This window comes from Anabas testudineus, chromosome 21 (genome assembly GCF_900324465.2).
Source record: "Anabas testudineus chromosome 21, fAnaTes1.2, whole genome shotgun sequence".
Classification (NCBI taxonomy): domain Eukaryota; kingdom Metazoa; phylum Chordata; class Actinopteri; order Anabantiformes; family Anabantidae; genus Anabas; species Anabas testudineus.
The window spans coordinates 9,761,679-9,786,399 of record NC_046629.1 but is presented as its reverse complement, the minus strand read 5'-3'; the positions used below and the strand labels follow the sequence as shown (position 1 = coordinate 9,786,399).

At 39.4% G+C, this 24,721-nt stretch overlaps 2 protein-coding genes across 12 annotated transcripts in view; one reads left to right on the top strand and one right to left on the bottom strand.

The window, feature by feature from the left end:
• The window catches only part of gpa33b (glycoprotein A33 (transmembrane), paralog b), a 10,455-nt gene extending 4,784 nt beyond the window's left edge, over positions 1 to 5,671 (bottom strand). Inside the window, exons 1-2 of the mRNA XM_026376127.1 lie at positions 5,596 to 5,671; positions 329 to 495 (exon numbers count right to left, since the gene is read on the bottom strand). Coding sequence (XP_026231912.1) covers positions 329 to 495; positions 5,596 to 5,605 — 177 coding nt within the window. The 5' untranslated portion in view covers positions 5,606 to 5,671. The remainder of the gene's footprint in view (positions 1 to 328; positions 496 to 5,595) is intronic.
• On the top strand, positions 5,448 to 24,721 carry pou2f1b (POU class 2 homeobox 1b). Of its 11 annotated transcripts, none has more exons than XM_026376119.1 (15): positions 5,448 to 5,540; positions 11,450 to 11,515; positions 12,259 to 12,350; positions 13,042 to 13,137; positions 14,162 to 14,341; positions 14,957 to 15,068; positions 15,284 to 15,375; positions 15,505 to 15,678; positions 15,884 to 16,025; positions 16,181 to 16,326; positions 16,568 to 16,753; positions 16,910 to 17,024; positions 17,114 to 17,438; positions 17,556 to 17,644; positions 18,376 to 24,721. In XM_026376119.1, exons 1-15 carry the CDS (start codon positions 5,495 to 5,497, stop codon positions 18,645 to 18,647), a joined length of 2,133 nt encoding a protein of 710 aa, XP_026231904.1. In that variant the 5' UTR covers positions 5,448 to 5,494; the 3' UTR covers positions 18,648 to 24,721. The 11 variants fall into 11 exon arrangements, with proteins under 11 accessions (XP_026231904.1, XP_026231902.1, XP_026231903.1 ...); XM_026376117.1 differs by having other exon boundaries at positions 5,449 to 5,540; positions 14,960 to 15,068; positions 16,172 to 16,326; positions 16,565 to 16,753; XM_026376118.1 differs by having other exon boundaries at positions 5,449 to 5,540; positions 16,565 to 16,753.

Genomic DNA, 24,721 nt, shown 5'->3' with positions numbered 1-24,721 from the left:
AAGTCTGTCTCTTGCTCATGTTTTCATTCTTTCCACCTTTAAATCACTTATTCAGCTTATTTTCTGATTTGAAATAGTGGTTATGATCAATTTGTTTTAATTGCATTACTCACCAGCTGCTGGTTTTTTTTTTTTTTTTTTGTTTGACCGTGCCTTTCTGATAAACGCCCACGTTTTTTAATAAATGTGCACTTTACGGCTCAAAGCTGAGCCATTATACACCTGTCTTCACAGGTTGAGTAATGACAATAAACTCACCCTGATGTGTAAAACACAGCTCATGATATAGAACAGTATATAATAGTTTTGTGCATGACTAATTTCTCACCATTGGATCAACAGTATTGTCAGGAAAAGCTTCCCATGTGAGGATCATTGTATCGAAGTTTGGTCTGGCTGGGATGAAGGAGCATGTCAAAGCAATCTCACCTCCTCTTGCAACCTCATATTCACTAACTGGAATAGAAACCTCTAAGCTGCTGCAGCAGGAAAGCACTGAAACAAAAGTACATAATAACAGATAACCAGTCGGTTACCCAGTTACAGTAATTCATTTAATGTAAATAAATAAGTTATTAAGACAAATTCCCAAAATGTATTTTTAGGAAAATGTACTAAATGGTTTTACCCAAAGGCCTCTTGTGTAAAACACAATCCTGCTTCCGGTTAAGTAGCAAGAAGTTGGATTAATGATTAACTGCACAAAGGTGTGGTTCACAGAAAAATGAAAAATACAAGCATGAAGCCTACCTGTGAATATCAGAAACAGAGGTTTCCATTCAAGCTGCTTCTTAGACGTCATTGGTAAAAGACGATGAAAACAATCAGCCAGTAAAAAATCTGAAATTGATGCTCTAAGTCCAAGAGCTGGAACCCGCCTAACCTTCACGGTGAACTCCCAGGTACAGAGAAGTTTGCTCTTCCAGGTAATAAGTCAACAACTATGGGTCACATGTCACCAGGGGGCCAATCATTGATCTGTTATTTTCTTGATATAATCTGCCCACTAGTGAGGAAGGAGATTGATTTATATAACATTCATAAGCATTATATATAAACCTTTAATAAATGGTTTGTAACACATTATATGTTAGTTTTGAGCATAAAATACTGCTGTAAGTTTAATATGATACAAATATAGCTTATTCTGTTTGCACATGTAAATGGACGCTGCTATATAAAAAGATAATGATGACACAATAATAAAACAAATTATTCTTCATGGCAGATGTTGTAATTATTGTTAAATATTTTAGAAAAATTTCAAATGCATTTATTCTTGTCATTGTTCAGTCTTACACACAGGCACCAAGAAATATCTACAAATATTCAGTCATAATATCTCAAAATATTATTCTAGAGAATACGTGTAACGTACATGTAATGTGCTCTTTTAACTAGTGTCATAGTAAATGACAAATAGTAAGAATTTAGTTAATTAAATTCTGTTCAATAAAAAATATATGAAATAGAAATAAAGTATATGCAGCAATAGTTGGACTCCAGAGGTTTATAATAAACAATGTCAGCAGAGCAAACAATTACCCCGACAATGCTGTATATAAAAACAATAAAGACAATTAAATATAAATCTTTTAACCAGCCACAGTCTGTGTCTTATTCTGTGAATGTTCATCTTCCCAGGAGGTTTGCCATTTATCAGAAGCTGGTTGGTGCTCAACATGACCTGCAGGTTGCAGTATTGCACTGACGTTGACGCTGCATCTTTTTAGTGGAAAAATATCACCAGTCTGTGAGCCTGTTATAACACAACCATGATAAAAAGATTATAAATATGTTCTTTGATCCAGTGGTTATGACGTGCTGTGGTCTCTCACTCAGGGCTGTTACAGTCGGTTTAAAGGCACAAGGTAAAGCTGAACCTCTTACTGATGTTTTGGTGTTATAAAATATGATTGCTGCTCCACTCTGTCCCTGTCAGCCATGGCGTCTTTCCCCCTTATTCATGCCTCTTAATTCATGTCATCTCACTGTAATTCCTCTGACCTGCACCAGATGCCCTCAGATGTTTCCTCCTGTTCCAGTCACACACCTGTTTCCTGATAAATTCTCCATCAGAAGGAATTCTTTACAACTCATGTTGGGTTGTCCTTTTTAATTGTAGAAGATACGTCAAAAGTACCAGCATAAAACAGAAAATGCAACATTACAGATATAGCACCTTGTGCCAAATAGTTTCACCATCAGGACTTGCAGATTTGTTTTTATTGGCTCAGAACCAAAAGACAAAAGGCAACATGCAGACAGGAATGTTACAAAAATAGTTCATGAGAGATGGAAAACAATTAAAAACAGGCTTAGATGATCAGATATTACACAGAGAACAGCCCTTAATAATATTAACAGGTACTTTAATTCTTAGTCCCCTTACAGCACCGTGTGTTTGGGGTTCAGTGTTGTTCACCGTCACACTGTGGTCATGTAGTAGCATTTACAGAGCTACCACCTGAGTCGCACACATCCTTCAGCCTTTATGCAGAAGCAATTAGCCTTCAGCTATCAGTGCCTGGCACAGACATCGTAGAAGCACACAAATGAGTCAAACTCAAGGCATGACAATCTCTGCAGTATGAGCACTACATAGCCAGGAGAGCAGATACAACAACCAAACACCTGTAATCGACTTATTACTGAAATATCAATCAAATAAGTTTAAAACCAAAAGAGTCAGTTTGCAGAAAAGTACAACTAAACATGTGTCATTGTTCAGGGTGAGAAGGCAAAACCTGCAGTTGAGCTGCTAAAACTTCACAGTAATATATAACACTCCTAACTTGTAAAGCTATCAGTAAAAATACCTGTTAAACCAGATAAAATATAGTGAAGTAAAATGTGTTTCCCTTAAACCATTTGATTAAACAAACACAAGGTTAAACAATGCGATTGTTGTTTATTTTCACTAATTATAGTATCACAACTTTCCACTTATTGATATTTGCTTTAGTCACACCTGTAGCAGTATGTATGCAATGTACAGTATGTGTCCTCATATTTTTGGTGATGAGTTTCAATAAAGCCAGAACTTTTATGTCTTTAATTATATTTAATTTACAGTTTTTTCCACATCTATTTCCAATTTGTTGCATGCTATTTTAAAAAATTCTCTTCCTTCAGCTGTGCATGGCCAGATTAACCTGTCACAACCTGTTGAGGGGCCCACGGGCAAACATTAGCTACTAAGTCCTCATTAACCCTTCTGTTACCACCCTCTGTGCATGCTACCCTGTTTCCAATCTTTGCAGTACTCCCAACACATGGCAGTTTTATTATACACCCAGATACCAGAAGACCAACAGACCACCTGCTAGTGACGTGTTTTTTCATTATTGTATAACAACAACACTTTTAGGCCCAATATAAACTAAACTAGTGCATCAAAAATATATATTCTGACACAGTGTCCTACTCTTAGTCGTGGACACTTAATTAATATACTTAATAAAGCAGGACCTGCTTTACTTGATACTGTGCGCTCATTGCCAGATGTTCTGTTTAACCTCTGATTAAACAAACTATAAAAGTCAGGTGATACACAGACCACACAAAAGCTGTTCATATTAACTTTACTATTATGTTGCATTGTGTTGTAATAATACACGGACAAGAATGGAAATTGTGATTTTCACTCTGACAACTTAATGCTGTATTGAGCTTTTATTAGCAGCACGTGAACAACAAGTAAATTGTTTGTAGTACATCACTTCTAAGTAGATGTGAGGACATGTTAGTTGTTATCCAATTATAACTTGTGGGAATTATATATATCAAGCTCTAGTCATATAAGATAAGGATATATGCTCAATCGTGTATTTACAGTATGTTAGAACACATGTATTAACTCTTTATACACATTTTATACAAGTGTTCAATGCTAATTAAGACACAATGAACTTGAATGCTAATTCTTGGAAATAGTTATTGCAAAAATAATTGGATACAGCCTTTTACAAATGTAAATGTTTGAGTAGTGATGTAATCTAATGGCTTATCTTAATGCAATACAGCTGAATGTACTAAATGCAGGAAGTGACTTACATATTAGAGAAGTGAAATTTCCTTTCTCTGGTCAAGGCAAGGTCACCAACACATCTAATAATCTATCTTTTTCTGTCAGGATGGATGTGAAACTATACTACATGGTTTTTGGACAAGTTAGTTGGTTTGCAGCAAATCTTTCCTCAGTAATGAATGAATGACTGAGTGACTACATGCATGCAAGCACCTATGATGACATGACAAATGTAATCAAAAAGCAGAAAACCGAGTTTCATCACCACAGAAACATGACTAACGAAACAACAGCAGTATTTCATTATTCTAATGTTACTTCATGCTTAGTATGTTTCTTTTAACTTTCTAGTTTCTGGATATATAATCATTATATGGGCACAAAGATGGCAAAAATATGCTGCACCTACAGATGATTTTATTCTTAAATCAGTTTATAAATATGCTGAGTGAAACTGAATTATTTTATTATTTTATTTTCTAAAGAAAGATGAAGACAATTTCCCCATACTGGTGTTTAGACTGAAGAACATTTTGTGATGCAAATGTACTCTTATTAACTTAAATGAAATAAATTGGACTTTTTGTATGTGAGTTAATCAATGAAATACAGGGAGCTGTAGTGGCAGAGATGTATGTAAAAGTCCAACTAGGTTATTTGGCTAAAAAAACAAAACAGAAGTACAACTTCAAAGAATTTCTTTTAGGTTTAGGTACTTATTACATACTCTAAAAAACTAAGGAACTGATATATCTGAGCACAAAAGCATTTCAAACACTACTGAACTTGCTGTTGTTGATAAAGTGAACATGATTTAAATAATTGTATTTATAGATTTACTATTAAATTATTAGCAATAAAAAGCAAAATACTGGTGTTTACACCAGCGTCTTGCTAAAAGTAGAAAACATGTATTCTTGCACATGAAGTAAATGGTGAAGATTTTTTTAGCAGCCAAATAGCTTTGAGCTGGTTTTAAGCACTTTGCAGGCTGCTGCCAGGTGGTTAATTCATTAACAATAAACTCCATAAACTACTCCTTTGCTTTTTATTAAGTCTACACCTGCAAAGCAACTAGTGGGCCTGGCTAACTAAGACTGTAAACAAATCCTGTACATGATTAAAAAGTAGGCCAAGCATTCACTGTGAATGAAAGTACCATAAAAATACTTCAGTGCATGTACTTTGTTACTTTCTCCCATTAGTAGTAGATGTAAACAGCTGTAATCAGTGTGTTAGGCTTCCTGCAGCTGGGTCTGCCTTTCAGATCCGCCCAGGCGCTTCTCGGTCCAAACTCCCGGAGTGACTCTGGATGATTCTTTCTTATTTCTTTAACTATGTAAATAAGCCACATGTTGTCAACAACAGCCCCGCTCGGTGAGCACGGCTCGGTGCGCGTGTGTGCGGCCGCGCACGCCGGGCACGGGCAGGCTCAGGGCTGGGATTTCGGGTTAAATATTCAAAATGGCGGACGGAGGAGCAGCGAGTCAAGATGAGAGTTCAGGACCAGGTAACGATTACAGCATTTTACATATTCATACTCATATTCAAACGGTGATACTCACAATTTATCATAAGCGGAATACAGATGAAAGGCAAATTGACTCGCAGATCAGGATGAAATTCAGCGGTGTTTTAGTTCACACTCCGCGGGCCAACTGTAATTTGACAGAGGAGGAAACGAGCTATTGCAGTGCGACGGCAAATTACATGGAAACATGCCTCCCCCTTTTGTGTGATTAGACGGCTGTACGCCGCTACATATTCATACCTGTGTCGACAAATACAATTTAGCATATTTTATTAGTAATCGGAGACGTGACTCTGGATCATATGTGACCTATTTAGATATTTCACCAACGCAGTTTGATTGAAATGAGGACGCTAGCAGGCTAGCGTTAGCTCGCTTGCTAACGCTTTGTGTTGATGCCACACTGGAGCTTTTGAAAGAGGTTTGCATATTCATTTTTGGAGAGCCGGGGCCAGAGGCTGCGCTTGTGTGTTCTTTTCAGCTTCTGTTTGTTGTGTAAAATAAATCAAAATGCGGCGAAAAAAACAAAAAAAACCGTGGCCTTGGTTAAACACAGTGTCAGCTCGGTGTGCCCCAGCTCGACGTGATTTTACAGCAGAGCAGTTTTCCCCTCAGCCTTTTGTGCTCGGCGCAGCGGAGCCACAGCAGCCTGTTGTGTTATTCATGCGGGCCTGGCCGAGGCAGAGTGCGGACTTCAGCATATTCCTCCACCCGAAGAGGAGCTGGAGCTCACCCTAAGCGGCACAATAAACACATGTAAACACAACAGACTGCGCCGATGGTGACTGAAGGCTGTTTGCTAAATCTGGCCTCGACTATTCCCATTTGAAACGACCGTGTTCTGAGTGGCTAACTGGCTATCTTCTCTAACTTGGTCCAGCGGTTTACGAGCTAACTTGGCGTTAATTTAATTTAGCGCAAAGACAATCGAGGCTGTATCGTTTGGCTGTTTACGGTGATGTCCGTAATGTGGTGTTAGAGATGTTTCTCTCTGTGTTTGTGCGATTACAACAGTTGCTCTGAAGTTGGACCGAGCACTGTTTTTCTGGGGTCTGCGCTGGTCTTACGCACAAACTCCAAATTCACCTCATTGTAGTATTTTCATTTATTTATACAACTTTTTTTTCGCTTGTGCGTGGACAGCTTTGGAGACTTGGTGTATATTTGCTATGCTCGTCGTTGTTGTTGCAGGAGTTTGGACCCAGTCTGTGTGTGTTGAATACAAAGACTGTACCTGTGAATCCCCCCAGGCACAGGGAGGGGTAGTGAGGCCCACTTCCGGAAGGCCACAATAATAACAGGCAGGGCATTCTTACTATTCACTCTGCTGCTTTTATGGCTGGGCAAGACACAGCTTGATGGCTTTTTTACTTTGTGCAGTTCAGTTTGTTTTAAAGGGACCAGTCTGGCATCTGTTGTAGTACCACTACACAGGCAGTGCCTTTTTATCTATGTTAACTTATTGACTTTGCATTTCAGTTCTATTTTTATGCTGAAAAGGTGTCATCACAGTTACAGGTCCCTGTGTAACCATTAAAAAAAAAAATAGATCAGTACAACCAGCTCAGATCATGTGGTGTGGTGTTGTATTGTTTGCAGTTTTCTGGTGGTGCAGTTGTGAGTGAGTGTTTTTGCAAGTCAAAACAGGATATTCAACGAAACTAATGAAATAATGAAAATAAGAAAAATTCACGTTGCTGTCTTTATTACAAGAAGCCTTTCACGGTGACGTTTGTATCTCACCACAGCAGTGACAGTCATATATTGCAAGATGGTCACTATATTTATTTAAAGACAAGCTGATCATTTCTATTAATTTCTATTAATTAATTCTCATTAAATGTTATGAAAATTAAATTCTGAAGTTTCTTGTTTTGTTTTTAGGTATTTTGTGGAAATATAGCAATTGTCTTTAAATAGGCTTATATTTATGAAAAAAATAATAATTGACTTATTCAACTGGGCTACTTAAAGAATAGATGAGAAATAATTTTTTCATCCTGGCACTTAGACTACTTTTCTCATTTAATCAGTTTTACAGTTCCACCCTCATTCCAGCCTTGTAGTACCAACATGAATATTCATTGATGTAAACACAGTTGTTATGAATAATGCATCATTCTCAGTAATAAATTCAGGACATGCCATTTCAAAGTACTGAGAAGGCCTCCATGAAGGCTCCAGTCAGACAAGCCTTCCTCCACTGTGGAGAAAGAAAATCATAAACTAGTAAGAGCTCTAAAGTGTGCATGAAACAAAGAACTACTTGTTTGTCATGATTTTTAGTAAAGCCATTCTCGACTATTCAATGTAAAACAGGAATACCTTATTTCAAACATGGCATGTTCAAGTAGACATTTGGTTAAAATGTTGTCTGGTATCTAAATACACAGCATAGTAACATTAGAAAGCATTTGGAAGGGTAACATTTTTATTAAAAGCTGTTTTGTGCAATTCCTATTAGGTACAAGATGATTAAAGATTGTGCAACATGTAGGTGCTGGAAGTAAAAGACTAAAGTTGGGCCTTTAAACTACAAAAACAATAGGTAATGGTAACAGGTATGCGCAAGAAGATATGTAGTTTAGTTAAAACAATACTCTGCACAAGCAGTACACGACTAAGGCACCACCTTTAAATGAGAGGGAAGTGGGGGAGTCTTGTAGTGAACTATGAGTATCCTGGTTGATAGTGAACCTGCTAACATCACCTTTTTAATTGACTGAATGTTAATTCAGTCTGCTTCATCAAACTGTACCATGTGCATAATTAAAGTCTGAAAATGTTCCTACTGAAAACTTCCCTTTACGTTAGTTAGTTTAAAGTTTCTATGTAGCTTATATGTACAGTCATAGGTTAATGATCACCCAAGAGATTCCACGATCGCTCATTACTGTTCATCCTGGATTTAGTTGATTTGTGTTGCAGTTCACTGTTGCTTATTCTTGTCATATTGTGTTGTTGGTTGTATTTAAAATATTAAATGCTTTGTCTACTAATTTTACTTATGATTTTTATGTTGATTATGCATTGAATCAGAAAACTTTAGCTTGTCTGCTTATTATCTCAAATTCAAATATTTTTTTGTCGCTACTACATGCTTTTTGTTGATGCTGAGACTACTATGTAGAAAAAGTGGTCTTGATGTATTCTGTGTTTAAGATGAAGAATATAGGTAGCAGGGGAGAATGTAGATGTGCTAATTAAGTTTTTTTCCCCTTGTCTCGTTTTGAATCTCTCCTCTCACATTAACGGCCCTGCAGTATTCAGTCAGCCTTCCCATATTACGCTGCTAATGAGATACCTATTTAAAATTCTCTTGGCAGGATATTTGTATAATGCATTGTTCCACAGCAGGGTTTTGCAAACCATTCAACCAAATAACTGTACATGTGTTGAAGTGCACTGCTGATAACAGCCTTTGCATTCACGTCTCCTTTGTTTTCTCATTTGGTTGCATGATGTGATTGTTGAAGAGTTCAGTAGGATGAGGTTCATTTCTTGACCTGCTCTGGACACTTTGTTCAGAAGACCTCTTTTGAGATTTTTTCACACTAGTGTGACATCTGAATAGCCACCTTAGTAAACAGAGGCTGGAGTTAAACTGAACATACATTTTAAAGGAGCTCCGTGGCGAGTCCAGTGGCATATAATGCACACGCAAAATTCCTAATATGCCTACAAATTCCAGTTTTAGCGACTTGTTTGAAAGATTTCTGAAACAATAACTTGTGTAATAAATTGCAGAGCTGAAAAAGTAATAGATTAGGTAAATGGCAGAAAATCACGCAGCCACAGTTCTCAGCAAATATGCCAAATATCTGTTACATTCCAGGCTCTCGAATATAATAGTTTCCTGCTTTTTTGTAATATCAAATGAATATAAAAGAAATGTGATTGCTACTATAACACAAGTTAACTCATCTAATAGGAGTTTTCAAAGAAACCCCTGCTTCAGCTGTCACTATATCATGGTGAATAAAGACTTTTATCCTCACACTGCTGATTAAGGTCTGCTGGTTCTTCCAGAGTTTCTAGCATTGTTTAACTTGGATATGTATGTAAATGCCTTTCGTCATCAGTAGGATAAGTGAAGAAGTTGATTAAAGCTTTAGCTAGAAGCAGTTGTTGTGGATTTAGATGATAAGCCCCATCCCCTGTAGACCACAATACAGCCGCTCATTCCAGTCCAGTCATCCTGATTAGTGGACACCTGTGCAGCACCATAGCTGGGCTGTTTCCCCACTGTATTAACTCTCAGAGTATGCTGGAAATAAATTTAAAAGGGCTCCAAAATGAAATACTAATGGAATGTAAAGCTAATCTAAATATGCTAATCCCCAAACACTTCATAAACATAGACCGCAACAGCCTGCCACCCACTCTCTGTAGTTGCTTGCTGTGGAATGTTTTAGCCACAGGGGGTCCAGCAGTAATGACAGGCTTGTGGTGGATTAATGTGGCGTTATTTATTTCCGATTGAGCGAGTCCCCCTCCCACTCATGCTCGAGCCCCCTCCTTTTTAGCAGTTAGGCTGTGTCGCCATGACTCCTGGAGATGCTCACAACGAGCAGCCTCAGACGTTCTATTAATGCAGTCTGCCTTGCTAACATGCCCAGACCACCGCTGACAGGCCTCACACTGCATTCTGGGATATTTTCAACCCTTTACCTGCTCTTAGCTAATTACTTTATAGCCGTGCACTTGCACAATAATTGGCCTTGTGCTGCTTTCTCCCCTCCCTCTGCTGCGCCAAGTGCTAGTTTGAGCACTTTTTTCCTCCTTCTCTGTGTCGTCCTTATTCCCCTGTTTTTTATCGTCCTCCAAAAGCCATCCAATTAATATGCTAATGAGCTGATAAATATTTATAGGGGTTTAAATTATGCAGAAAGCTTTCAGAGCCCGGTGTGAAATGCGTCGCTCGCAGGACTTCAAAGCCTTGCATTGCTAACGAGGCAGGGGCAGATTTGCATATGGCTTTAATCAGCTGAATACTGATTATGCTTCATTATAGAGTCAGGAGGAGGGAGGGGAGAGAGGGGGGCAGCTGTTGCAATTGTCGTTTGGTTCATTCCAGCAAGAGAGGGAGAAGGTGAACTTTTTTAGAAGTAGAGACAATCTTGAAGAGAGAGAGAGAGAGAAAGAGAGAGAGAGAGAGAGAGAGAGCAAGGTAGGCACTGTAAAAGAGAGGGGCAGAGCTACAAGAAAAGAAAGGAGAGAGCACAGAGTGAGGGAAGGAGAGCTGTCTGCCTAAACCCTGTTGGCTTTCCCAGTGTGCGTATCCCAGTATTGTTCAGTGAACCGTGCGGTGGACAGTGCCACTGTGTCTGTGTGTAGCTCTGGTTGCATTGAACTCTGCTCACTGCTGACCAGTGGAGGGTGAAGAGAGGGAGGAGTGGGAGAAGGAACAGAGCGCTGGACACCCTGTTGTGGGTTTGCCCGACAGAGGCAATTTTCCTTGATAGGTTCAGAGACCATGCTGGAAAACACAGGTGGAGCGAGAGTGGGTGAGTTTTTGATGAGGTTATGATGGAGCTCAGCTGGGTTTTGTTTTTGGTTGGTGTCCTTGTGTGAAATAGGAAACACTGATCTGCCACACGTTGCATTAAAATGTTATTTACTGTATTAATGTGACAGCATCTCAGTCGTCTTTTACTTCTTTTGATTCCAAATGTAGCTGGTTGGTGTTGGTGAGCAGTTTTGATCTGTAATGTTGTTTATATGGGGAACGTGATAGAAAAATTATTGTGGAAATTTGTACAATTCTGGGAAATGGCGAGATGACCAAACTTAGATTGCCCCTTATGTCATTGAGATAGGGCAGTTTCATGTTTTCATTGGTAGTGGGTGTGAGTGTGTCTCACTGTCTCTCTGTCTGGCTCTTCCAGATGCTAAAGTGAATAATCAGTCAGAACCTACTAAATGTGCAATGGAAAGTGGTGACGGAAACACCGGTGAGTGATCTCCAGCCTTTTTGTCCTTTTGGTTTTGTGTCCTTTGGTGGATTGACATCAAGATGTGCAGAGTTTTACCTCCTCATTCAACAGGTTTTAGAGTCACAGCCAAGGTGGAGCATACATCTGAAAAAGCTGACTACTACCCACCTTTTAAATTATTGACTCATTTTGTAAAAAAAGAAAAAAAAAAAGTGGTGGCAACTTTCCAAAATTCCTGCAAGCGGTCCTCTTTGTCAAATTAAGTTTTTACCTCACAAAGTAGTTTCCCTCACTTTTGCTCGATGAATATCACAGTAATTTGCTCAGTGTCAGTGCTTCAGTGACTCTGTGATACAAATTATGGAACTCAGAGTGAATGTTATAGATTTAGAGTTCAGCTTTGTATTGCTGTTGTGTAATGATGAATTAAGTAAATATTAATGATACTCTGCTTCTAAGTTCTGTCTTAGCCAATTGTGTAATTTTTTATTTTGTGATGATTCACAAACCTGCATTTGAACAGATTAATGCATCAGTTCTTTGACTCTGGATCACTGTTACTGTTACACATGTTGTCACTTTTAAAAATATGTCACACTTGGTTTTCCTTGCACCTGAAAACTTGTTTCTATGAAGTGTACTTCATACTACTTGGCTCGTAGTATTGTGTTCCTCATTTTCTTGTTGCCGTTTAACCACAGTAAAAAACATCTTTGAACTCCTCTGACATCAAGTTTCATGAACTGTATTTGTGTCCACAGGAATTCAAACCAATGGATTGGACTTTCAAAGGCAAACGGTGCCAACCACAAGTGCAATCACTAATGCACACGCACAAGCCCTCCTCCAACAGGTAATACACCATCACACACTTCACCTTAAGTAACTTTACATTGCTGTTTATTTATGACCGGGTCAGATGTCTAGTGTATTTTTTTAGTGTAGTGACACAGGTTAATTGTAGTTTTACAATGTAATAACATGAAGTTTGAACAGAGGAATGCTAAAATGTGCACAAGCAAAAAGAGTTCATTTAAATGAGCCAGGCTCTCCTGGTGTCGCCTGGCAACACAGCAGATTAATCAACCCTGTATGCTAATTAGCTGCTCTGCGGTTGCTCGGAAACAGATGGCCAAGAATATGCAAATCTATGCAGAATTTACATGCACTGCATAACAGTTATTTTAATTAGCATCTCAACTCTCCCCTCCCTTCCCTTCACTTGTCTTGTCTCTGAAGGCTGCAGCACATTTTAAATACCCACTTTCTCACTTCCTTTTTAATTTAAATTCCTCTCTCTGCTCAAAGACTCGAGGCTTGTTCTCAGAAAGCCGATCAGTTAAACGGTGATATATTTCATTGAATTTTCGTTTTTGCTTACTTTATTTTGGCTGGTACTTAAAAATTTAGCATCAATCCATCTTATAGTCTTTTTTTATTAGTGACGTTAATGTGGCGAAATTAAGGGAGGCCTATCTTGCACTGTCAACAATGCTCAGGAAGATCTCCTCTAAGCCCCCACCTCTCTACTTCACTTTCACTAGTCTAAGTCGGAAGACTCGAGTGCTCTTCCGACCTCCGTCCAGCAAAGCGTATTGCCTCAAACCCAGCTAATGTTGGCCGGAGGACAGATTGCTGGAGTAAGTGGCTTTTTGCCTCATTGCTTGGAGTTAAAACCTAGTCGTAGCCATGCACCTGGGGTGACACCTGAAATCAATCAATGCTGGCTGAAAGATCGTGTGATGAAATGGTCGCTTGCCCTGGTTCTGTGGCTAAGGCTGGTGTCTCCTCTGCCTGTCTGCCTGTTCATGACAAGCCTATGTCCAAATTCCTCCATATTAGAGATGTTTGGATATAGTCTGTGCGTCTGTACACTCATGTTCAGGTCAACCACATGACACATTTCATATCCATAGTCTCCCTGAAGATCAGTCCAGTTGAGTGTGACAGCTGTTGTGCTCTGCAGGAGTGAATGTTTACTGTGCATGTGAATCAACATGGTCATGGTCATGCCTGGCTCGGCTGCATGAATCTTCTCTCCATTTCCCTGTTTAGGCTCATGTTAGTGTTGCCACGATAACCAGAGTTTCAGTAGAACTTTGATACCTTTGTGAAAAGTTTAATTTGATGTATACATTTGCTTTAACACACTGTACTTTGACCTGATGTGTAATAATAATGTAAAATAAAAAAAGAGAGAACTTGGAACAAACAGAGTTGTGTTCTGGTTCATGACACTGAACAGAAGCAGACATTTAAACAGCTGTTGGCAACATCATCAAATGACACAGTCCACCTGCTGTTTTTGATGACACTGCAGCCAGGAGGGAACAAATTAAGTGTTTATCTTATGGTACTTAATGAAGACAGATTTCTAGCAACATGTCAAGACTGCTGTGTAAGCTGTGTCACAAATCTTTTATGCAGCTCACAGATTTTGTGATATATTAGATATGAAACTTTCCATGGATATCAAAGCCAAAAACTCATGTATCGTGGCAGTGCTAACTCATCAAGTCCTGTATGATCATACTCCAAACTGAGTCCTAAAAAAGGCTAAACACTAATAATTCTCTTTATTTCTCTGTTTCCCTTCTCTCTCTGTAACATCTTATGTCTGCTGTGTTCCCCTCTTTGTCTCTTGCTCTGTCAATGTCTCTTCAGTTGACCCTGACTCCAGCGCAGCAGCAGCTGTTGATCCAACAGGCTCAAGCTCAGCTCCTGGCTGCAGCTGTACAGCACTCAGCCAGCCAGCAGAGCAACACCACGGGGGCCAGCATCTCTGCCTCCGCAGCCGCGCCCATCACCCAGCTGCCCCTATCACAGCCCATCCAGATCACCCCTGTAAGACACAATTATCTATGTACGAGGGTGTCTGCAATTGCTTAGAAATTATAGAAAAAAACAGAATAAATGTAGTTTTAATGAAATGATTGCCACTGTGATTATTTCATCAGTGTTATGGCATGTAAATCTTGTTTTAACTTGAAGTTACAACTTAAAATATTAGATTTAATTGTTATTTCCAGGTTTTACTCTGCCCGTGTATTTATTGAAACCAGTTAAGACAGTCATAACATGTTAAATAATGCATTTATATAATGAGTTTATATACAATATATACATTTTATATTAATATTATATTAATATATTAATTTATATGAAAAATTATATTATAAATTATAGAAAACACTTATGCAACCCTTTATATAAGTATACATTGTACCTGACCTGAAATCCTCACAAAGAAGTGTTATTGTAAAAACCCAATCAGTACAAATCCTAACATTTTCTGAAAGACATTACATTGATTAGCTTGATTACACTTTGTTTATTGAAAAACAATGTCAGTGGTCATGGTGTTACTACAAAAATTGGGTCATTGCTGTAATGATGTAAATGCAATATATACAGCTCATTCTTCAAGGTGATTGTAGTAATGAATATCTTTTCTTGCAGCAGCAGAATCTTAGTCTGCCTCAGTTTGTTCTGGTTCAGCCTGGCCACCCAATTGCCACACCACTGCAGCCCGCTCAGTTCATTATCTCACAGACGCCGCAAGCCCAACATGGTAAGGAAAACACTTGGGAGTGTTTGATTTTCATACTGAATCAAGAAAAGATACAGTGGCAAGAAAAAGTATGTGAACCACTCAATGTTTTTGTCCTCACATACAAAGTGATGTTCTTAACTTAGGTTCACATAGTTTTTTTTGCCACTGTACATATTTTAAATACTGAATTGTTTCTCTTAATCTTCCCTCCCCCCTGTGTTGTTCACTTTAAGGCATATTGCAAGCCCAGAGTCTTTTACCTCAACTACCTCAAAGCCAAGCTAACCTCCTGCCAACTCAACCAAGCATCACCCTTGCAACTCAGGTTGGTAATATTGCAAGAACTTCTTTTAAACTTTGGAAAATGTGTTTGAATTATTCTGGCACTGCTTATATTTTACCAACTGTAATCCAGGTTTTGAAATCACATTTTGCATATTTCTAATCTGTCCAGCCCGCAACTCCAACCCGCACAACAGCGACCACACCTATTCAGTCACTGCCCCACAGTCAGACACCACCCAAACGGTTGGATACCCCCACCCTAGAGGAGCCTAGTGATCTGGAGGAGCTGGAGCAGTTTGCCAAGACTTTCAAACAGAGGCGTATCAAACTGGGCTTCACACAGGTGTGTGTGTGTGTTTGTGTGTGTGTGTAGGACTGAATTGATTTATTATCCTCAAGGGTTCAGTAATTTTATATTTGTGATTACATTCGTTTTACTTTTGCAAATGAACATCTGTGGATATTCTTATGCTCAGATTCTTAGTGCATATAATACACACAATAATTAAATCTTTGCTGCTCTGTCTCTGTTTGACTTGCTCTCAAAGGGGGATGTTGGCCTGGCCATGGGGAAGCTGTATGGAAATGACTTCAGCCAAACTACCATCTCTCGCTTTGAGGCCTTGAATCTGAGCTTTAAAAACATGTGCAAACTTAAGCCATTGCTGGAGAAGTGGCTCAATGATGCAGGTTTGTCCCTGAACCCACCTGAATGAGTGATGCAGAAGCAAAGGGAATGAGGGCTCTTGATCTCTACACATGTAATTCTTTACTTGTCTGAATATCTTCATAGAACATTGTCTTTACCTCCATCCCCTTTCTTTTTGTCGCTGCTGTTTGTGCAGAGAACCTGACATCTGACCAGGCCCTGTCTAGCCCCAGTGCCCTGGGCTCCCCGGGTATGGGCATAGAGGGGATTAACCGAAGAAGAAAGAAGAGGACCAGTATCGAGACCAACATTCGAGTGGCCTTAGAAAAGAGCTTTCTGGAGGTGAGAAACTCATATGTCTTGTGTGTTTGGTTTGTCATGTTTTGAGATTGTTAGATTCTTTGAAACGTAGTATAAAGTTTTTTTTGCCATATAAACGTTTTGTCAGTCAACTTTGGTATTGCAATAGTTTTCAACATTTAACCATTTTTAGTATGTTATAAAGGGTATGTGGAGGTAGTGAATGAATTAGTCTCCTCAGTGCTGACAGGGAATCCCTGGCTTCTTTGCCCTCTTCAAGCAGAACCAAAAACCTACCTCTGAAGAGATCACCATGATCGCTGATCAGCTCAACATGGAAAAGGAGGTGATTCGGGTCTGGTTCTGCAATCGCCGGCAGAAAGAGAAGAGGATTAACCCCCCCAGCAGTGGCAACAGTGGAGGAGGCAGCACCCCCATCAAAACCATCTTTACCCCCAGTAGCCCTTTGGTAATGAAGGACACACTTATATGTTGTTTAGGATTAATGTTATTTGTTCTGTGCTCTAACAAAAGATTTATTATTTTGTTTTGTAGCTGTAGCTAAATTACACTCACACGCTAATGTAAAAGCCTGTTCGTTCATTTCTCTTATTCTCTTGCGCAGGTGGCCAGCACAGCAAGTCTTGTGAGCAGTCCAACTATTAATACACCCACCACTCTGACTGTAAACCCAGTGATGCCTCTCACCAGCACCAGTGTCTCTAGTTTGTCTTTCACAGGTATGTGTTTTTATGAAATTGTGTCTCATCACCTACAAAAATAGATTTTAAAGTTAATGTTTTTTCAATTGCCCCATTCTCCGCCAAAGGCGCAACAGTCGGAGCCACAAACACTGCATCCGTCATCTCTACTGCACCCACAGCAACCAGCTCTCCATCCTTAAGCCCGCCACCGAGGACTGTTCAGTCCTCAACCACAGAAAGCAAGGTTGGCACTCAGGCACAAACTGTCGTCACCCAGGCCCCCACATCCATTGCCACAACTTTAGGGGCAGGTCAGGTGATGGTGGCAGCTCCAGGCCTGTCTGCAGCACTGCAAAGTGCCCAGTTACCCACCAGTGCTAGCTTTGCTGCTATGGCTGCTGCTGCAGGTCTCAATCCAGGATTGATGGCGTCATCGCAGTTCACTCCAGGGTTAGTATTGCCTATGTCCAAACTGGTTCTCTAATTACTACTGTTATTCATCTTACTTTATTGTGCAGATGTTCTCTCTATTGATCTACATGATCTTTACTGTGTCTATCTGTCCAGGGGGGCCCTGCTTAGTCTGACTCCAGGTGGCCTTGGCAGCGCACTGAGTCCTGCCCTCATGAGCAACAGCACCCTGGCCACCATTCAAGGTGTGTACTAATCACAAGACAATACATCAAATACTTACCCAGCAAGTATTTTCTAGTCTGACACAAACATAAACTGGGTTTCACAGATAGTTGAATGACGTGAAGAAAGGATTCCCAGTCCTCTTATCCAAGGACCACATTTATATTTACAATAGGGGAAGTTTTTCTATTGGGGACATAGAGAAGATCCAAGACACATGGCAAACTGAAATGTTGTTCCTCTAGGACCAAATGTGACTCATCAGGAAATGGATGAATTAATAAATCAATAAATAAAATGGTCAACAAAATGGAGGAGTGTGTAAATGCGTGAAAATAGTTAAACATATTTGTACCTTGCAAGAAAATTTGAAGAAAATAAATAAATGAGAATTCATCATGTGGCCAGTAAAAATCATTGTTGGTATAATTTGTATAATGACAGAAAACTATGAGGGTACAGCACATTTGCATATTGAGGTTAAAATAATTCCTGCCACACCCCAGAAAAAGAATCCTGCTGAGCGACGATGCAAGTCTGCAGCGACAGCAGTAGTTGTGCAGTGCATGAGATGTGTTTTATTCAAAATAAAATCAAGTTATTTCTCACCTGACCCTTTTTTTAAATCTGTATTTTGAGTTATAAAGCATGTATCCATGATACACTCAAACTGATCAGCAGTTAGCCTTCTTATCCTCATGCGCTCTCTCTAAAAACACCCCCTGCTTCTCCCTGTTTATTTTCTCCACAGCTCTGGCATCGGGCGGCACAATCCCTATCACCTCTCTGGATGGCAGTAACCTGCTGTTCGCTAACACGTCTGCTGGTAACACGCCCAACCTGGTGACCACGCCGCTCTTCCTGAACCCTCAGAACCTGTCGCTGCTCACCAGCAACCCCGTCAGCCTGGTGTCGGCCGGGGCAGGGGGGCTGCAGGTCACTGCTGATGCTCATCATCAAGCCACCACGGCTGCTGTGCCTGTGCAAGCCTCGACCATTACCACTGCCTCCAAGGCTCAGTGAAGCCAGTCAGGCTGCATCCTGAATTAATGCCCTATTTCTTATATTGTGCACTACTCTTATCACACCATGTAGGGAATAGGGAGGTCGTTGATATATGCTATAGGCTCTGCGCTTCACTAACCACCCCACTTTCTTTTCATTGTATCTATCATTATTTAATCCTTTTGCTGCCACCAAAAAGAAGAGCCTCCAAGGAGGTTGAGGATGACTTTATGATTTTTAGTTTGTTTACTGTCTTTTCCGCTCCTCATCAACCATGACAAGTGTCCAGGAAAAAAATATCCTTGACATCATCAAACTCTTCACATTTTGTACATATATATATATATATATATAAATATATCCTCCTATTTCCAGGTCAGAATTTTCTCTGAGATACTGCTAACCAAAAAATTTGGATTTTTCTCTTTGAACATTCAAACTAAACTGATTTACTACTAATTTCACAATATTCATCATCACTAATGGGGATTTGTGTGTCACCCCATATTTAATTATATTTTTCTTTTTCTTTTTTTTCTTTTTTGGACAGGCCTTGATGTAAATCATATCAAAGTTATATTTTTGAGGTTTTGTTTTTCATTTATCTATACTGTTTCTTTTTTTTTTTTGGACATTTTCAGAACCTTGTAAGTCTATTATTAAGTTAAAATTTAACTATCACTTTTTAATCAAGGTTATAAGGCTTTAAAAACAAGTAATAAGTGGCCGATATAAAGGTTATCATTGCTTTAAGGCTCGGAGGCACCAGATGTGTCTCTCTGAGTCTTTTTTTCTGGAAACACTGAGTTTTACATTTTGGTGCAGCAGCCGCTGAGCTTTTATAAAATGATGGTCTAGGGCCAGATCATAGACACTGACATAATATTACAGAAAGCATTATATTGAGAGCTTTAAAAAGAGCTGCAGATACACGATCCCATGTCCAAGTAAGGGTGATTTGTTTTGGATGGTGATCCGTTGGAAAACTGTACATTGTGTTTGGATTTGGGGGTAGAAAGTAGAAGTCTGTATGTTGTCTACAGCTCAGGCAGATGCTGAGAGTTCAGCAAACTGCATAAGGCTCTGCGACTGATTGGTCTGTTTTGTTGTGGACTAGTCAGGGGGCATGGCCATCGTACCAAATGTGTGGTGGCGCTGACTAGATGGGGTTAATGTATTGTGTTTTGTTGTTCTTTTTTAATAGTAGTACCGTTGAATCTACTTGTGCACAGTATCTGTACCAAAAACTGGATTGATGAGCTGCAGTCTGCCTGTTTTGGGAGGAATGAAATTCTCTTTTTGTCTGCAGTCACTTGACTGGCTTATGAACTTTAAGGTATACCAAAAATATTTGTTAAAATAATTGCTGTGTAGTTGGTGTAGTTTAGTCTAGTCGATATATTTATGAGTACAGAATCTCTCTTCATCATCAACAGATTATAGAAATGCAATATTTTGATTATTTTCCAAAGATGACCTTTTTGGAAAGGTTGGGCCCCCCCAACGCCTGATCCTGCTTTTTCTTTGAGCCGTGTGATGGCATGTTTTTCTTTTTAAACCGTTTCAGTAGCAGTTTTGGACATTTCTAAAGCATAATGGAAAGTTCAGTTTTTTGTTTATTTTTTACTACTATTCAGCCATAAAACAACAGCTTGAACCAAAGTGGTTTTCCTCAGTAGTTGCTGTGCCTGTCCAAGCACACAAGTTGCCGTTCATGAGCTCTACTCACCACACTGCTAAAGCAAAATGTTTTCCTATTCTCCCAACTTAGTCAATACCTGATAATTCCTGATTTGGTGCTGCTGGATAAGGATCACAGAAACTTAGCTTTAACAACTTGCTGCTGAAGCTCCTGGTGGAGTTGAGCTGTTGAGAGGCCTGCATGCTTTCCTATAGCTTTATGACTGCATCCTGTGAAAAATCAGGTTTTGTGGTATCAACCCTCCCAGCTGGAGGGCTCACCTATGTAAATACATAGATCTAATCATCAGATAACATACTCCACCTCCTCTCAGCACCATCATTTTGAACCAGCATGTTAGGAAAAGATATGCTGCTCCCTAAATCTGTCTGTGGACTAGTTTAAAACCTGCCAATTTATCTTACCCAGCACAGTGTTGGGCTAAGTACTGTTATGTGCTACACATTCAACAAAATCCCACACAAAAGTAGCATTGTTCTACTGCTTCCAAATAACAAAATGAAATACCACGGTGATTATTAAATCACTGAGGCAGTTAGTTAGTTATCCTCTTGTGTACTTCTTTTCTGTTGTTGATTTGTTTTGACTGAATATACCTCAGCAGCACTTAAACATAGGGTTCAGCTTTAGACATTTCTGTGTATAGAACAATGTAGAATGTATAAGTACTGTCTGGCATACCATTCAAAGTTTATACTGATGAACCATACATAGGAACCATACATTAAAGGACAACCTACTACTGCTATTTTCTAGTACTACTATTTATGGGGTATTTCCAGGTTTAAATATTATTTTGAGATCCTTCTTGCCAAAGTAAAAGCCTTTCTCTTTGCAGTTAGGTGGGTGTCTGACTGCTCATGTTGCTGGTTTTCCAGTCTTTGAGGCCACAGTGGGCCTAAAGGACTCAGTCCTGTTCCAGTGCTGTTTGTAGTTACTAAAGAGTTGAACATGTGCTAGCAAGATGAACCAGTTGCTATCAGCACCATAGGATGTTACCGAAATATTTATCTGAGGAAAGACTTAAGAATTAGAGAAACGATCTTTTCTTAATTCTATACATATAAATATATATAAACACTTGTAAGATATTTTATATTTGAACCAGTATGTTATCAAGACTGAATGTAGTGTTTATCATGCTTACTCAAAAAAAAAAAAACTCCCCTAAATTTTCCTTTTTTTAATAAAAATTCTTGCAAAGAAGCAAGTTTTTTTTAAACTGTCAAGACCAAAAATAAGAAGTCTGAGACCACGCCTCCGTGGAGCGTGATTTGCTCACACCTGTGTCTGTTGTGTACGTGCAAGGTGTTTTCAGCAGGAGGGTCGCTCCAGACAGACAGGTCCTGTGGTTGGCTAGAGACTCTGAAGCATCTGATCTTAATCTTTTAGTATGTTTTTTTTTTTTTTTTTTTTTTTTTTTTTATGTGGTTGAGTCATTGTGGACTTGATTTGCTGTGCTGTCTTTAACAATCATTTAATTTTGTTAATGCCTTTAATTGTTTTGTATAGTGTGAGAGGGCAAGATCACTGGCTTTCTTAGTTTGACAGAGAAGATTAACATTATCATTTATGCCTTATTGTTACATAGAAGACATGAGCATTGTAGCATTGTTGTGTTTGAGTGTGAGTGGGAGCTTGAGCTCACCTGGTGCATTGTTTTTACTGAAACAGTACAGTGTACTTTGGGCATTTTGACACATGGGATGATTATGTTGCTACCTATGGTTTTTAGGTGTGACTCAGACAGGTTGAAAATACCTGTGAGAAAAGCTTTACTAATAATTCCAGCAGGTGGGTGTGTGTGAGTGTCTTGTAAAGAGAGAATAGGGAGGACAGTCTGCAAACCGTTATGGTGCATTTTTCCCATCTTCCAGCAGGTGTTTGAGAGTGATTTGTTTTTTGAAGGTGGGACATGAGAGTACTTATTTTTTGGTCAGATGGAGGTTCTCTACTGACAGAAAGCCTGTTAACGAGCCAGTCGTTGGTTTACTTATGAAAATACAGTTTGTGTTGTACTTACGATCTAGCTGTCAACAGATCTGGCTCGGCTTTCAGTTTCAGTAGGTGATTCTGAGATTTCAAGATACTCTTGTGGATCAGCCACGCGTGAAGTTGTAGGTTGATCCACCACACTGGTTTGCTGGTTTTTAGCGTTGATTAAAGAAGTGTGGAGTAACAGTAAGGCAAGGAGCTGTTGTATACCTCATTTCTAACTCAAAACTGAGTGAAACCTGCTTTAATCTACTTAAGAAATAAGAAAAATATATATATAAAAAAAACAACAAAAAAAACATAGATGAAAATACACAAACTTGTGTCAGTGGAGAAGCCTGTTCATACCTGTACTTGGTGAAGGGTTGTGGAAAATACCGCCACAAGGGGGAGACAGAATACACACCAGTACTCATGAATGTCTGCTGTTTTTCCTTCACAACTTGGTGTTCTTATGCTGCACGTGGGTGTTTTTCAGCATCGGATGGAAACGATTTGTTGTAATGTGAGATACAAGTTTATGTTAATGTATTAATTTTGATTTTAAAGTTACTTTGTTATGTAAATGGACCACCTTTGTTTGATCACTTTAAGTTTGACAATCCTGTTTTTGTTTTTTTTATTTTTTTATTTTTCACTCTGACCAGGTACAGGTATGTACACGTCTTCCCACTTCCTGTCGCAGCCCGCTCTCGCTTTCCTGTGGTACCAACATTAACCAAAGATTTCTAACCTGATTGTAAATGAACGACACCATCTCCCACCATCCCCACCCATCCCCACCTCACTGCTCAGCATCAAATCTCGGCTGCACGCTGTCGCCCGAGTCCTCGGTTCATCTGTAAAAAGTTTGCTTTTAATTTGCATGCGAATGTGTATACGCCGGAAACAAAACAAAACAAAAAACACTCCGGCATCCCGTCGTTGCAGCGTTTTCAGTGCCTGTGGGCGGGGATCGGAGGGGGTTGAACGGGAGCTGAGCGGGCTTCTCTACGACAGACACCAACCAATCCGGTGGTAGCTGGGTGATGTTTGTTAATACACACTGAGGGTTAATCCTGTGCACACTGTACATGCTCAGGACTCTGTGTATGTTTGAGCGCTGTTGCTAGATATTCCCCCTCCACTCTCTTCTCTCTCTCAAGGACTGTGGTGAAAATGCTGTTCCTGCCTCTCACTCCTTCATCATCTGTACACTGTTGTCCCAGGACATTACCTGTTGTCTCCAGGAATACACATCCTGTGGTTGTTAAACTGCTGTGTCCCCCTTCTTTCCTCTTCCTCTTGCTCTCTCCTTTTCCTCATCATCTCTTCACTACAGACTCTGATCAGCTGTGACACTATGCATCATGGTCCTTCACTCTGCATGGACTGTGCCCCTCTGGCTCAGACCTCTGGCCGACGGGCTTCAGTGACACTTTGTTTAATGCTTTACTCCACGTGAGGCTGTAGGGACCTCACAAGCGCTATCCCAAAGCAAAAATCCAAATATTTAACTTTTGACAAATGCAGATACCAAAGATATCTCTCTGTCCTGTGTCTCTCTCTCTCTGTTTTCTCTCTTCCACCCTGCAGCATGTGTATTAAGAGACAAACCCAGCACTGGCTTTAGTCCTAGCCTCAGTAATTCCAAAGCTTAGATGTATATTTTGGTATATTTCTGAGAAAAACGTACGTGAAAAGCGTGTTTCTCGTTTGTTTGTTGTTATCTCTTTTTTCTGTCACAGCATGGAACTAATTGCAGAACTGTCTTACTCTTGGTAGGTTAAAGATATAGTATTTTTGTATGTTTTTGGGTGTGTTATGTGTGTGATTACCAGTTCACAGCCCAAGTGACCATGGCTTTCAATAAGAGAGAAAAACTGAAAAGAAAAAAAAAAAGAAGACACCAACCATGTACATATTACGTCTGTGTATTTCAAACATGCATTCTGTAAAACATTTACTACTCATTTTGGAAGCTTGGGCTCATCTAAAGGAATGTGTCCGCGTTTTATTTCCCCTTTTCTTATTCTGCAGTCTGATATGAATTGACTTTCCAGAACTCTAATGTAAGGAGTTTTGGTTTCCATCCTGAACTACAACACTGAGGGACACTGCTCCGATCTGACTACAAAGAGAAAAAAAACAAACAAACAAAAAAAAAAAACAATAAAAAAACAAAACAAAACAAGAAAAAACAAGAAAAAAGGCCTCCAGTCATGGTGGCTTAGAACTGAAAGATTGTGTAGGAGTTTTAAGTATGTGAATCAGGATACATAGTAGATTTTGATGCATTTGTCTGCTGTATTTTTGTTGGTTTTGTTTTTATACACATATAAAGATAATCTTTTACTGTAACTGTACAGTTCTCTTTTGTTGTAAACATCATTAAACCATTTTCCAAGTGTTTTCA